This window comes from Saimiri boliviensis, chromosome 14, assembly GCF_048565385.1.
Source record: "Saimiri boliviensis isolate mSaiBol1 chromosome 14, mSaiBol1.pri, whole genome shotgun sequence".
Taxonomy (NCBI): Eukaryota; Metazoa; Chordata; class Mammalia; order Primates; family Cebidae; genus Saimiri; species Saimiri boliviensis.
This window is the reverse complement of record NC_133462.1, coordinates 85,399,961-85,414,945: the sequence shown is the minus strand read 5'-3', so window position 1 is coordinate 85,414,945 and position 14,985 is coordinate 85,399,961. Positions and strand designations below refer to the sequence as shown.

The window sequence follows — 14,985 nt, the reverse complement described above, 5'->3', positions numbered from 1 at the left end:
TTTTTAGCTTACGGAATGTTCCCACAGTCTGCATGTCACTCTTGACCATTATCTAGGTCTGCCTGGGAACAGAGGTTAAGGCCCAGGACCCAGGTCTCAGAGGGACTTTTCCTGAGATTATGCAGCTGGTTAAATGCCTATCAATTTTCTAAATTTTCCCTATATATTAAATTATAATAAGAAATATTAACTAATAGTTAGCTGTGTTCATGTTACTATGAGAAACGTCCTCTTAAAGATTTAAAGATACATGACAACCATCATTATGCTTCTTCTCTCACTGTAATCTCTTGTTTATTTACTCATCTTACTACATTCATTAATTTGTGAGAGAGAGCAGAGGCAATCAAACTATCCTAAATATTTTGATGGTTTTGTAATATTTGTGCCCTTTTTTCAGTAGATTCAAACCATTTTAATCTTGTCCCAGTGCCAAATAAATTAACAGGAGAGAGGTATTATATCACATTAAATATGAGAGAAAGTGATCAATTCTATCATCTGTACCAGTAAATGAGAGGTCATAGAAAAGGCTCCTAAAATTGGGCACAAAATTTGAGAACTCTGACTTTGAAACTAAATCTGAGATTAAACATTCTAAAAAGAAAATTAATCAAAACGAATGAGCATTTAATGAAGTTCTAAGTCGTTTAATGCAACATGGTCACTCTTCCCACTTTGTTTATTTTGTTCAGTGTTTCGTTTTTTGTTTTTGTTTTTGTTTTTGTTTTTGTTTTTGTTTTGATGGAGTTTTGTTTTTGTTACCCAGGCTGGAGTGCAATTGCATGATCTCAGCTCACCACAACCTCCGCCTCCCAGATTCAAGTGATTCTCCTGCCTTGGCCTCCTGAGTAGCTGGGATTACAGGCATACACCACCACACCCAGCTAATTTTGTATATTTAGTAGAGACGGTGTTTCTCCATGTTGGTCAGGCTGGTCTCCAACTCCCAACCTCAGGTGACCCACCCGCCTCGGCCTCCCAAAGTGCTGGGATTACAGGCATGAGCCACTGCCCCTGGCTGTTCGGTATTTCTTAATATGTTTAATTATGCAAAAATGTTCAGTTTTTCTATTGGTAGGTAACAGAAACATAACATGAGATCAAGCTAAGGAGGCCAAGGAATGGACAACTTCTGTGAACAAACGAATGTCAATAGCCCATCATGTATAATGCCAATGGCCTGAAAGATGGATCCCTAATTTTTTTAGAAAACATTACATCAAGGCAAAATAGTGTAAGTCTCAAGGCACTGAGCTCAGGTACCAACCTCCGCTGCTCTTCACCATGCTCTCCTGAAGGGACAGTGAGACACTCGTCCATGTGTCCATGAAGCAACCTGAGGACATCACCACCAATGAGATACCCTGTAAGGATTAAAAATCATTCAGGTTTGGACTGTCAGGGTCAGGTGTTGATAGCTGGACAGATCGTCTAGCCTAGTGAGTCTTAAGGACCTGGCCACGGTCACAGAGATAGACGGTGTCTGCCGCTCCCTCTGAGTCCCGGGTACCCAAGTCCTACAGTTAAGGAAATTCCCACTAAAAGACATGACCTCAAACACATAAAATCCTCTGTTAAACATACAAACATGTATAGAATCAGATGTGAACCTACGTAAGTTGGAATAACCAGAACATATGCAGATATTTCCCTAGAAAACCCTGCTTCATTATCAAGTTCATGATCTAGATGTAAGGCATGACCTCAGAAAACAAGAAATGTTGACATTAGTCCAACTAGGCAATAACCTGAGGTCAAAAAATTGAAGAGAACAATTCATAGGAGGCGATCACAGAAGACACATACAAATAAACAGAAGCTGACAGTTGCATAAAAATAAGGGAAGATTAATCTTTACCCAAGCTTCATTTTCAAAACAGCAATTTAAACAAAATCCTCAAATGTCAGGTATCTGCATTACAGAATATTTAGACACACACAAAAAAGCTCTAATTAACAATCAGCTCATTATCACAATTACAAAGATGACTGTCAACTGTGCATCAAGGACAGGCCTTCTTATTGAAGTGGAGTTTTTACCTTGGGCTGCCTCACTTCCTGAGCTGATTGGGGCCACGCTCCAGAGAGTCTGCTGGAAAGCAGCATCCACGTGTAAGCTGCCGTTGCCATAAGACAAGTGCTGTATCAAGAGGCAAAAGGAGGCATCACTTCAGGCTCTGGTAAGCTGTAACATGTAAACGCTTCTAGCAATGCAAACTTAACATTGCTGATTTGGATATGTTCACAGAGAACATCTGTTTCAACCTGTCATCCAAGAATCAAAAAACTAGTCAGAAGAAAAGAAGTTCCTCTCTGAATTTAGAAATTTTTAAACTTCATTCTAACAGTTACTGACTTAAGTCAATAATCAAAATATGCATAAATGAATATACTAAATAAATTTATTTGAAACAAGATGCTATTTTTGTTTTAAGGATTATTAAACAAAATGGGCACTTAAAATTATAATTAGGTTTTCTGCATATCAGACTCTTACAGTTTTTTGATGACGAACTAAGTAAAATCTATTGGACTAATTTTAAGGAGTCTTCATTTTACGTAGTCCTTAGGCATTTTACCGTCTTTGAGCCCTTCAGGAACTGTTATCTGCAATTTGATACAACAGCCATTAGATGGCGATATTTCCTAAAAGCTATCTAAAACCGAGATAAATTTCTTCCAAAAGTCAGATATTACCAAATTTCAGATTTGCCTTCTTAAAAACAGAAACATATTAAAATAAAACATACCTAATATCTTTTAGAGCCCTAAGACTGACTTATCAAATGTTAACTAAGAAAAACAAAATGATGAGTACAGCCACATGCCTTGCTTATTTTACTAACCATTACTTGGCTGACTCTAGAATTTCAAACTACATGCAGCAACCACCTGTTTCTGTGGAGTCTTCTCAGTAAACATCACCAATATCCCTGCAATGTTTCTACAACACTTTGCCAATGCTGATGCCAGCCCAAGTTTTCACGGACTTCAATCGGAACAGAAATGTCCCAGTCATCTTGACCATCTCAGTTAGAGGAAGATCAGTCAGAGCCTGGTGTACTCCACAGGCCTTTCTAACATCCTAAGGGTCTCTTTAACATAAAGATACTATTCTTAAGTCACCATCAAGAAAAGGTCTTTCACTTTCTTTCTCTTAAAAATAAAACCAAAGAAACTTTTGACACTGTGATAGGTACATAGTACTTGCCAGTGATTTTTTCAATCAGTAAGACTGAAAGTTTACCAGCTGATACATAAGATTTAGCAGTAATTAGCTTAGTCCTCTCCTTAACCTCAGCTAGCTGCCTGCTTTTGTACAATTTCTTCTTCACTTCAATCTGTCATTCTTACATGTAATCCCAGCTAAGATTCCTTTATTGACTCAATTTCTTCTCCAATATGTTAAAACTATTTAGTCATTTACAAAGAAATCACATCCCATCTGCTTTAACAAGCAAAATATGTTTCCCTTCAAAGCAATGATCACACAATGAAATTATTGGGCTTATTTTCTTTTGCCCTTTTAGAAGCTACTTGATACAGGTTCACAGCTGTATTCCTAGCATCTGGCAATGTTATTAAATAAACATGTATGTGGAGAAGCTAATTAAAATCATAAAATCAAAGTATCATAAACTTAAAAACATCTTTTTATTCCATAAATACTATTTCAATGACTTAGTGTAAAAAAGCACATACACATGCACACACACACATCTATGTGAAAAATACCAATTTTAATCACACTCTGAAAATAATTCAAAATACCCGTGCTTATATTTTGTGACCAAGTAAAAGCTCATGTAACATTATGATAAATAGATTAGCATCATTTGTTAATTCATCCTGGGTTCAATGAATGTTAACAGTACACATTCTCCACCCCAAGGATGCTTGTAAACTCATAAAGAGTAAACTAAACACATAAAATGCTGTACCTCAGTATATAAAAAGCGTTGTGTGCAATGTTTGAAGTGATAGATATCCCAATTACCCTGATTTGATCACTGCACACTGTATGCATACATCAAAATATCACATGTAGTTCATAAATATGTATATATGTATATGCGTGAGTTACATGTGACATTTTTTACCAACAACTTATATACCAATTAAATTAAAAATAAATAAATAAAAGGATATGGAATGTGGGAAAAGACTTAAAAAATGTTGTGTGTGAGTCCACGCATGGTGGCCCATGCCTGTAATCCCAGTACTTTGGGAGGTAGAGGTGGGCAGATCACCTGAGGTCAGGAGTTCGAGACCAGCCTAGTGAACATGGTAAAACCCCGTTTCTGCTAAAAGTACAAAAAATTAACTGGGCGTGGTGGCACACACCTGTAATCCCAGCTCCTCGGGAGTCTGAGGCAAGAGAATCACTTGAACCTGGGAGCTGGAGGTTGCAGTGAGCCGAGATTGCGCCACTGCACTCCAGCTTGGGCAACAAGAGCGGAATTCAAACAAACAAGAAATGTGTGAATCGTAAGCAAAGTGCTACAGGAATTGTAAGAAGAGAACACTCTAGACAACAAAATGAGAGCAGAGCTTCTCATGGGTTGGGGGCCTTGAGGGAGCCAGTAGGATCACTTGGCCTGAGTTTCACATTTATATATTTGGCGATGCTGTCTCCAAACAAGTGTTTACATACACTGGATTTGAGTACGTGCATTAATGTTAACGTGCTATGTGCAAACATTTAAAACATACCAAAAATTTTTGTTAAGCAGTTTGGGGATTTTTATTTTTAATATACCAGAAAGCTTGCTATCAGGAGTGGGCTGGACCCCTGGCCCTCTAAGAAGTTCTGAGAAGGGAAATGTGTGATAAGGGGAATGTGTTGAAGACAAGAGTGTTAGCACAAGGGTGGAGGTACAGGGGCATACATTGCAGCCCAGAGCTTCACACATGCTAAGAGGTGGAGTGAGTGATGGGTCCACAGACAATGGCTGGCGCCAGACCAAGGACCTTATATTTAAGGCAATAAGGAGTTTACAGCAGGGTAGAGAAGTGGAAAAAGCAATTTCCAAATCATATCTATGCCTAAGGATAAATAATAATTATGAGAGAATCAAACATATGAAACTTTCAATCTGTGGGAAAAGGTCCTGAATATGTCCTTAAGATCACATTACAGGAATATAAAGTTCTCTAAATAAAGTCTACTCTCCTAAAGAAAATATTCTACTTTGAATGCTTCAAATTTTGCTTCTTAAACAGCAAAGGGAAGTCTGGGTAAAAACAATATCACATCAGGCTTGTGGTATGCAATATTCAGAAAGCAACAACAGTTTCAATGACTGAAACTAAGATGAGCTATCCTTAAGGCAAAAACAGACATTGGCAGAGGATGAAAGCCAACTTGGCCTTAGGCTGAAATATATAACCACTGTATAATTTACCCAATAATATGGTAGCATCAATCTACCAACAGCAGTATGGAGGCTTTGGGTACCAGTCTCTGGGCACCCCGGTCTCACTTTGATCCTAGGATTCGTGATTTTCAAGCTCTAATATACACATGAACCTTCAGAGGATATTGTATTTACAAATGTAGATCGGGGCCGGGCGCAGTGTCTCACGCCTGTAATCCCAGCACTTAGGGAGGCAAGGTGGGAGGATCATGAGGTCAGGAGTTTGAGACCAGCTTGGCCAACACAGTGAAATCCCATCTCTACTAAAAGTACCAAAAAAAAAGAAAAATTAGCCAGGCATGGTGGTGGGCACCTGTAATCCCTGCTACTCCAGAGGCTGTGGCAGGAGAATCACTTGAACCCAGGAGGTGGAGGTTGCAGTGAGCCAAAATAGCACCATTGCACTCCAGCCTGGGCAACAGTGCAAGACTCCGTCTCAAAAAAAAAAAAAAGGAGATTGGAGTGCAGGGTAGACGGAGGGTTTATCAATCAAGACTGCTGATCCGAGAGTAACAAGACATTGTATCACAGAAGCACAACATCTCAGAAATGGAAGGGACATTATAAATCACCTCCTGGTAGTTTTTAAGCTGGAGTGCACAGTCTACATTTCGATACCTTTAGTTTCCTTTGTGATCCCATGTATTTATTTTATGTGTTTTACATTTTTATGATAAACTCAATAAGCTTCATCAGTCTGCAATGGAAATCCACAGCACAAAAACTTCGTACCAAGAATCTCTGAATCGAAACCTTATCTGACACACTTATTCACTCATTTGTTCATCTCTTGTTAAACTTTCAGGTACTTGGGCCCTGGGGATGCAATATTCTGAAGAAACTGTCATTTAGGGACAGGAGGCACAAGTAAGCAAGTCACGTTACTCCTCAGGCGTCACTTTTTCTGACAAATGAGAGGCAGAAAAATAGATGCTCTTTCCACATGTAATATTTTACGGTTCCATTACCTGAGCCACAGAGGAAAGAAAGGCTCAAGGCAAATTAATCAAAAGTGAATTGGTTCATGTAATAAATCATTTGAAAATATTTATGATCACATTTTCATGCAACTTGAGGCAATTCAGCAATTATGCAACCCATAATTATCTACATTTTTTATTAAAAATTTAGAGGTGGGTAAGACAGAAGTAAATTTTTTGAACCCTAGAATAGCTTTCTGTTAAGCATTTTTCATCACCATTTAGATCAAGCATTCTGCTTTTCCTAACATATTTTAATCAGTTGATTTGCCAATGTTTGCACAGATCAGAAAATCTTGACCTGTTTCATTAAGTAACCCAATCAGAAGAAAAACAGTTGGAAATCTACATTTCCAATGCAAACAATCCAATCCATAAATGGAAAACATCTGTGCCTACTGGAGTGATTTTTGCACCTAACACAGAAAAAATTATTTTGTAAGCTTTATGTTGTTTAGTTTCAAATAAATTCAGTCAGTAATATCTACTTGGCCATGTTTTCTCTATTTTAAACTGTCTATTTCTCTTAAGATGCTTTGCTAAAGCCTTCTTTAAAAGAAAAGACAACTTTCAATATGGGCAAAAAAAATTCTTTCCTTGTGGATATTTTTGAAAAGAAGATTAACATATCCTTTTACATCAGAATATAAAACGGCAAAACTGAGAAAATAAATTTTCTGGGTAAGGTGTTTACAACCATTTTCAGAGGTTAAGTTTCTTTATACCTCAGAAATTGTGCCTCAATGTTCACTACACAAAGCAGACAACAGAGGAGCAATCCCAGGTGCTGACCACAGCCTCCCCTTCTGTCCAGAAGGCAGCTTCTCAGAGGACAGGGTGAAAACCAGCCCTCTAAACCAGTCTTCACCAGTTTAGCATTGTAATGGTTGTAAGCTTTATTAGTGTACCCCATACACCTTGAGTTTAATCTTAGTTTAGCCATCACTGCTAGTGAAAAAAAATAGCTCATCGGTCAATAGACATCGATGACTAAGGAGCTGTACATTCAATGACGGAAATGTTTATCTTTAGAAGTTAGTTTTAACGAATTTGTTATCATACACATTTTTAAACTAACTAACTTTTAACGACATCAGCATCTCCTCAGAATATGAACCTTGCTTTCACAGGATAGATCTTTATTTAATATCACCTATAATGTTTCCTTTACTCTTTCTTTCCCAACTATCTCTTATTCTGGCTAAATATCTGCCGTTTCTTTAACCATTCTTTTTTTGGGGGAGGGGAGGGGAGTGGAGACAGAGTCTCATTCTGTCACCTAGGCTGGAGTGCAGTAGCATGCTCTTGGCTAATTGTAATCTCTGCCTCCCCGATTCAAACGATTCTTCTCCTGCCTCAGCTTCCTGAGTAGATGGGATTACAGGTGTAAAATAAAATTACACGTCCAGCTAATTTTTGCATTTTTCAATAGATACAGGGTTTCACTATTTTGGCTATGCTAATCTTGAACACCTTGGCCTAAAGTGATCTGCCTGCCTTGGCCTCCCAAAGTGCTGGGATTACAGGCATGAGCTACCATGCCCAGCCTCTTTAACCATTCTTAACAGGCACAAATCTTCCAGGTAAATAGTGACAGTAACTTACTAGGCAATTTTTATGTGCCATTCACAGAACTACGAGCCTTGTTGGATTCCAGCATTTAATCCTCATCACGGCCAATGAGTTAAGTTCTTTTTGATCCCCCAGATTCCAGATGAAGAAACTAAAGGTTTCAAAAGGTTACATGACTGACCCAGGTTAATACTCACCAGGCTTCATACTGATAAAAAAATATATACATATACAGCCCATCTTTAGTTATTCAGGGTTTATTCTATAGACTATTCCAAATCCCTCTGCCTATCCCAAAGTCCTTTTATGAACTCACTTCTTGATCTTTCAATTTCTCTAGCTCCTTTTCACTGAGTCCTAAGTCTTTGAATCCACGCCACAGCACTTCATATACTTGCTACTAATCCATCACAGTGGGAATGTAAGATAATAATTCACCATCTCTATACCCATAGGAAGATCCTTCAGCATCTCTAACCTATACTGTAATGTGTACTTCCTGTCTTACAGTGTCCTCATACAGCTTCACATGTGTTTGATTTGTTTTCTCCACTAATTCTTTGAGAATAGAAAGCATGAATAATGTGTCCCTGGCCTTTCCTGTTGTTTCTGCTATATGCTAGGTCCATAGAGATGAACAGTAAAAGCAACGACTTCATTATCAGATGGAAGCAAAATGGTAACAACCTGGTTGACTGCTCTCTTGTAGCTCCATACAAAAGATTACCAGGAAAGAGAATATAAATAATTGGGTGTGCAGCATAGGCTGGGCAAGGTGTGGCTCCTTCATGTGGTCCCAGCCACTTGGAAGGCTGACTGGGGAGGTGGGAGGTTGGGGCTGCAGTGAGCCATGATCACCACTGTACTCCAGCCTGGGCCACAGGGCAAGACCCTGTCTCAAAAAATACATAAAATAAAATAAAATGTAGCTTGGAAATTACTTGTAAATTTGAATTAATCATGAGGTTATTTCCTTCCACAGGAGCTAAACCTCACGCACCGACTTATTATTACTTTCGTTTGTATAGTGCTTTTTAATTCTGCCCATATTTAAATCCATCATCTCACTGCCTCCTCACAATAACCTTGGCACTACGTATTGTTATTAGCATCAACTGCATTTTACAAACGAGAAAGCCAGAATTCACACAAGGAGACAGCTTTCTCAGGAAGGTAGTTGTAGAATAGATGTTCGAAGTCCTGGCCCTGTGAGGTCTGAATTTTCAATTTTTCAGCGTGTAATGACATTAGTCTGTCAAATAAATTCTGATACACAGCTGACACACACACAGTGTATGACAACAACAACAAAATTGACAGGTCAAAATCAAGAAAAACTACGTGTATCATTGATATATCAAAAAGCGTACATGAATTATTTCTACTGCTGTTGGTTTCCAGGTACAACTACAATTCAAACTGCACATCTGATCAAAAAACTTCACCTTAACATAGATAGCACATGCATATAGGAAGGGCTTAATAAATGGTTATTTTACAGTCTGCACACTTGTATTGTCCTAGAAATTTGCATGGTGACTATTTCTACCTACACTGGTTAAGGGACAAAAGTAGAGAAATGCTCCAGGCCTCCCTATAGCTATGCAACATCAGACACTCTATTTAATAGTTTCTGTCAGTTACACGAGGCACTCTTACACCATTTCCCTGTCTTCATCACTACCTCTTCTGTAAGGCAAGTAAAACGAAGCAAAACCAATCTTCCTAGAAGTGTTTCAGATCTGCAATTAAATGTATTGGTAAACCAAAACTGACATACAACACCCCCAAACTGACTCTATTTCATGTTCATAGAACAAAGGGGTACCAACTACTTGCTTAACCCTAAACCAGTAACACATGAACTACGTTTTGATTTATGGTAGTGGTAAAACACTTTCTATAACTCAGTATCTACTAAATTGCCACATGCTCTATTTCAGACTTTTGTTTCAATCATCATACACTGTGATGCCTGGAATTTTTCAAGCGAATATTCATGTGTAAATATTTTTATATGAATATTCACATGAAATTTCATGTGACTAAACAGATATAAAATGCCTCATTTCATATCTAGTTAATCATTTCTGTACATAAAATGAGGCATTTTATATCTCGTCACTTTTCAACCTCAAAACAAAACGAATATTTTGCTCTGACATCCTTCACATCTTCATTTCAACTTACTATAAACTTCCGTATAGGACTATTCTCTGGCAAAATTCCAACTTACTTAATAAGTTAAATACATATTGATGTCACCACAAAAGTTCAAAATGCATTTGATATGTTTTAGCTGTGTCCCCACCCAAATCTCATCTTGAATTCCCACATGTTGGGGAGGGACCCGGTGGAAGGTAACTGAACCACGGGGGCCAAGTCTTTCCCGTGTTGTTCTCATGATAGTGAGTAAGTCTCATGAGATCTGATGGTTTTCAAAAGAGGAGTTCCCTTGCACAAGCTCTCACCTCTTGTCTGCTGCCATGTGAGACACGCCTTTCACCTTCGGCCATGATTGGGAGGCCTCCCCACCCACATGAAACTGTAAGTCCAATAAACCTCTATCTTTTGTAATGCCCAGTCTCCGATATGTCTTTTTCATCAGCATGAAAATGCACTCATACAGCATTTAACGATTAAACACAAACTTCTTCATTCTCCCATTTCCAGTCCCAGCTCTTTGAAACAATCTAATGTGAATGATAGACTTCAAACTGTTCCTAATTTTGTCTGTTTCTCCTTTCTTAACACGGCATGTGTTGCTCACATAATAATTTGCCTTCATAAATATCAAAATAGGTAATCACAACCTCAATAATACAGCCTTTGCATCAGGCAGAAAATAAAGACCATGGAATTTTGAATTCCTGATTAAACTGCATGTACATTCTATTAATAAAGTAATTTAATAAAAGGTACAATCAATATCATGAACATGCATCTCAAGATCATGAGGGAAGCCTGCCTAAACAAACCTAATAGGCTCTATTTCCACTCACATCGCATTATTCTTCTATTTAGGAAGTTACTTATAATTAATCTAATAGAGATAGAGGAGTGTTTATAAGCAATTTTCACAGACAATTTACAATATAAACCTTAAAGAGATCATTTTATTGACTTCTCATTTAGTATATCACCAGATAAATGATCCTACTTTCCACACTTACCAAGTACCTTTCAGACGACACGCTAACTAAGATGAGGTCATCTCCAACTCTTACTTTTTCTCCTTCTGATCGCTGCTTAGAGGCAGGGTGTATGGTCCACCAACAAGCCTCACCTGCAGAAATATGGATATGTGAAACACAAAAAAAGTCCCTATTAATTAAAATCGACTTTCTTTGGCAATGAAAACACAACTTTCAGAAATCTGGAATTAATGCACATTAATTCCAAAAACACAACTTTCAGAAATCTGGAATTAATGCACATTAATTCCAAAAACACAGCTTTCAGAAATCTGGAATTAATGCACATTAATCTCTTACTCCATGAAAATATAAAGAATTAAGGCTTAGCTTAGGAAAAGATGCCAATCTTCTTCTCACAGAAACTGGGTGTGATACTTTGGGAAGGTTGATGTCTTTTTCTCCCACTATGTATTGCTTTATAAGGATATTTAATTATACTCACGTAAGACTAAATTCTCCACTCACACTGATCTGATTTCATTCTTATACAATCACACATCATTATACTGTTCAACTGATTTCTATAAAATCATCTTTTGTTTTTATAAGCACTTGGGGTTTTGTGATGTAACAAATTTTCGTAAGGACTCTGGGTTTTGTGATGTGACAATTGTGTTATAACAACTTTTTGAAAAATTTCTTGGTAGTGTTTTGGGATACTGACTCAAAAAAGGATGCAAAATATTGTCATCTAAAGATTGTACTATCCTGTCCCCTTTTTACTTTTTTGTTATTTTAAAATGTGATGTTTACTATTCTTCTAAAGGTAACATATAAGAGAATCCTTCTGTAGAAGAATGAATTATAAAAGATCTTGGTTTACATCAATCAATTTCTTCTAGGACAAGTCAAGCCTATGTCTCATGAGACACACGTCTCTTCACGCTTTATTCCCAATACCTAACATATAAGCTTCAGCACACCATTATTCATTCATAATACCTTTTAAGACCTAAATGCAACTTCTATTCCAGAATGAGAGTAGTGTTTTTATACATCTGTCATCATTTATCATACTTTTCCTTCACTCGACTTTGGTTTTTCCGTTAACTCTTTTTTTCTTGACGAATTCCCCAATGCCAGAATGCAAATTCCTAACAGTGGGGCTTGGTATGTTTTGTTTACTGAGGTTTCTCCAGCTCCTACTGGCATATTATAAGCACTCAATACAAATTCATTTTGCATGCATGAATAAATGAATTACCAAATAATATTTTGTAAGTATTCCTACAGTCAAGGTGTAATCTGTGCTTTTCTTACACAAATCATAGTCTAACTTGCTTTTCTTATACAAACCGTAATCTAACCTGAATGTCACCTGGCAGAATTCTTTATCTTCATTCATCCAATTCACATTTTTTACAGTTGCAGGTAGTTTTTCATTCATTTACTCAAACATTTATAGTGCATTCACTATTGACTAATCATTGCTTTAGTGGCTGGGTCCATAAACAAGGAAGAAAAAATTATCTGCCTTGCGAGTTTAATTCTGATGAAGGTAGGCAGACAACAAATAATAAATACAATAAATGAGAAATTCAAAAGACATAGAGAACTAAGGGAAAAATAAAGTAGCATAAGAGAATCAGGACATATGGAGAAACATTGACTTGTTTTACAATCTTGAAAACAATCTTCTCAATGGATGAAAACAAGTTCTAGGTTGTGTCTGTCTTTTACTTCTTTTGAAGACAGAACTGACAACTTTTCATTTAACTGTGTGCTGAAATACCTTAAATAAAATAAGAAAACTATAAAACTAACAACAATACAGAGGAATGATGGAGCCTATTTAGAACCAAAATCAGAATAATATATTTATTTATCTTTCTGGTGCCTGGAGTTCTTGGAATTCCTTCTGCAAGATGCTGTGTTGGTCTATTAAAAAGTTTATCGGGCTGGTAAACATAGCTTTATTTTTACCTTTTTGTTGTTTGTAAAAAATTTAGTGAATACAGGAAAATATTGTAAATGGTGGGAATGGAGTAAAAGGAAAGCTTGATCTCATGCTTGAAAGGAACAACTTAATAAAAGTTGAACTATTTCCCTCCATTATTTATTCTACTTGGTCTTTATTTTTAATTCCGATGCACGCTCATTGTAAAAGACCAAATGCTCCAATTTTATAGGGGCATATAAAGTAAATGCAAAGTCCACAGAGTATTGAGAAGAACATAAAGTCTGTGTTCTCCTATTTTGATTCCCCCCAAAAATAAATGTGTTAATATAGAAATTTTTGTTTCACAAATCTGAAAATGCATGTCTGTTTGGACAGACATGTAGATGAATGCCCTATGGGCAGAGAAATGAAGGAGACTTTAATTTTTGGCCTTTATATTTGACTGTTGGAATCAAGTATGTTACATTTTCAGACTTAAAAGCATTTTTAATATGAGAGAGACATGTAGAATTACTTCATAAACGAATTAGTGCACATTAATATGGTTAACACCTCGTAAATCATGTAGTAAGTACTAGTTTTCTATCCAAACCTACAAGAATATGGTTGGAAGTCTAGTTTGAACATCCAACTCACGATGTGGAAATACCCAAGAGAAATGTTATACACTTCCTTCTTCCAGGATAAATTTCCATTAGAACATTTTTTCCTGACTGTCCAAAAGAACATTCATCCCATGTATCATATTTCCTGGATTCTTCTAATACAATCCCTGCAAGGCCTTCTCTGAACAAGGCTTCATCTCAGAACAAGGTGCTTACCTGTGGTGTCCTCCTGCAAGCCAACATCAAAAGCCAGTTTATCGGTTGAAGACCGGGAAGTAGACAGGCAGCACAGATACTAAAAAAAACAAAATCAGTAATTGTAAGTAGAGGTTTTGTCCGTCTGTTTTTGAGACAGGGTCTCACTCTGTTGTTCAGGCTGGAAGTGCAGTGGCATGATCACAGCTCGCTGCAGCCTCAACCTACTGGGCTCAAGTGATCATCCCACCTCAGCCTGCTAAGGGACTACAGGCCCACGTCACCATGCCTGGCTAATAATTTAATTTTTTGTAGAGATGGGGTTTCATCATGTTGCCCAGGCTGGTCTCGAACTCCTAGACTCAAGCGATCCTCCAACATCAGGCTCCCAAGTAGATGGGACCACAGGTGTGCACCACCACACCCGGTTAATTTTTTTTTTTTTTTTCATAGAGATGAGATCTCCCTATGTTTCCCAAGATGATGTCAAACTGCAAGACTCAATCAATCTCCCACCTCCGCCTCCCAAAGTGCCGGGATTACAGGCATGAACCACTGCAATCGGCCATTACTAAAGTTTATAGTGGCATCAGCAGAGACTTATTCTGCCTGTAATTTGGCCTCCATCTATCCCTGCTCTGCTCAGTGTTTTCCTGAAAATCTGGATGCTACTGAACAAAGCCCAGATTTTTAAATGTCTGTGAGGCAGAATAGCATGCATTAGGGCAATATCCTAAAGGAATTGTAGTCCTTTTCCCCTCATAAAAGGCTAAGGAAACATTCTCTGTCAGTACAGGAAGACAAATAACTGGGGATGTATTTGTACCTCTCTAACTTCATGCGATATTCATGATCATCTGCAAAAGTACAATGTAGTCTGACAGAAATCTTTCTCCCAAACAAATTTGAAAACTATTCTATCTTCGAGTTTTGTTTTCATTTAAAAAATGTTTAACTCTTTGAAATCCACCTAGAATTTATTTTGGTGCACAGCATTTCACTGCACTAAAATGAGGTTTTTCATGTGTCTACATACGTGTGTATTTCTGCAGGAGGAATCAAACTCTTGCAACAACATCGTCTCCTTATTCTTCCCACCCTTAGGTTTTCCTAACT

General features: G+C 37.5%; 1 protein-coding gene across 15 annotated transcripts in view; it reads right to left on the bottom strand.

Annotated features, from left to right (window-relative positions):
• The window catches only part of RYR2 (ryanodine receptor 2), a 753,432-nt gene that overhangs the window by 415,098 nt on the left and 323,349 nt on the right, over nt 1-14,985 (bottom strand). For all 15 annotated transcript variants that reach the window (XM_074385363.1, XM_074385370.1, XM_074385367.1 and 12 more), the window contains 4 exons: nt 13,891-13,969; nt 11,146-11,258; nt 2,044-2,143; nt 1,271-1,367 (listed from right to left, as the gene is read on the bottom strand). In XM_074385363.1, the coding sequence (XP_074241464.1) occupies nt 1,271-1,367; nt 2,044-2,143; nt 11,146-11,258; nt 13,891-13,969 (389 nt within the window). The remainder of the gene's footprint in view (nt 1-1,270; nt 1,368-2,043; nt 2,144-11,145; nt 11,259-13,890; nt 13,970-14,985) is intronic.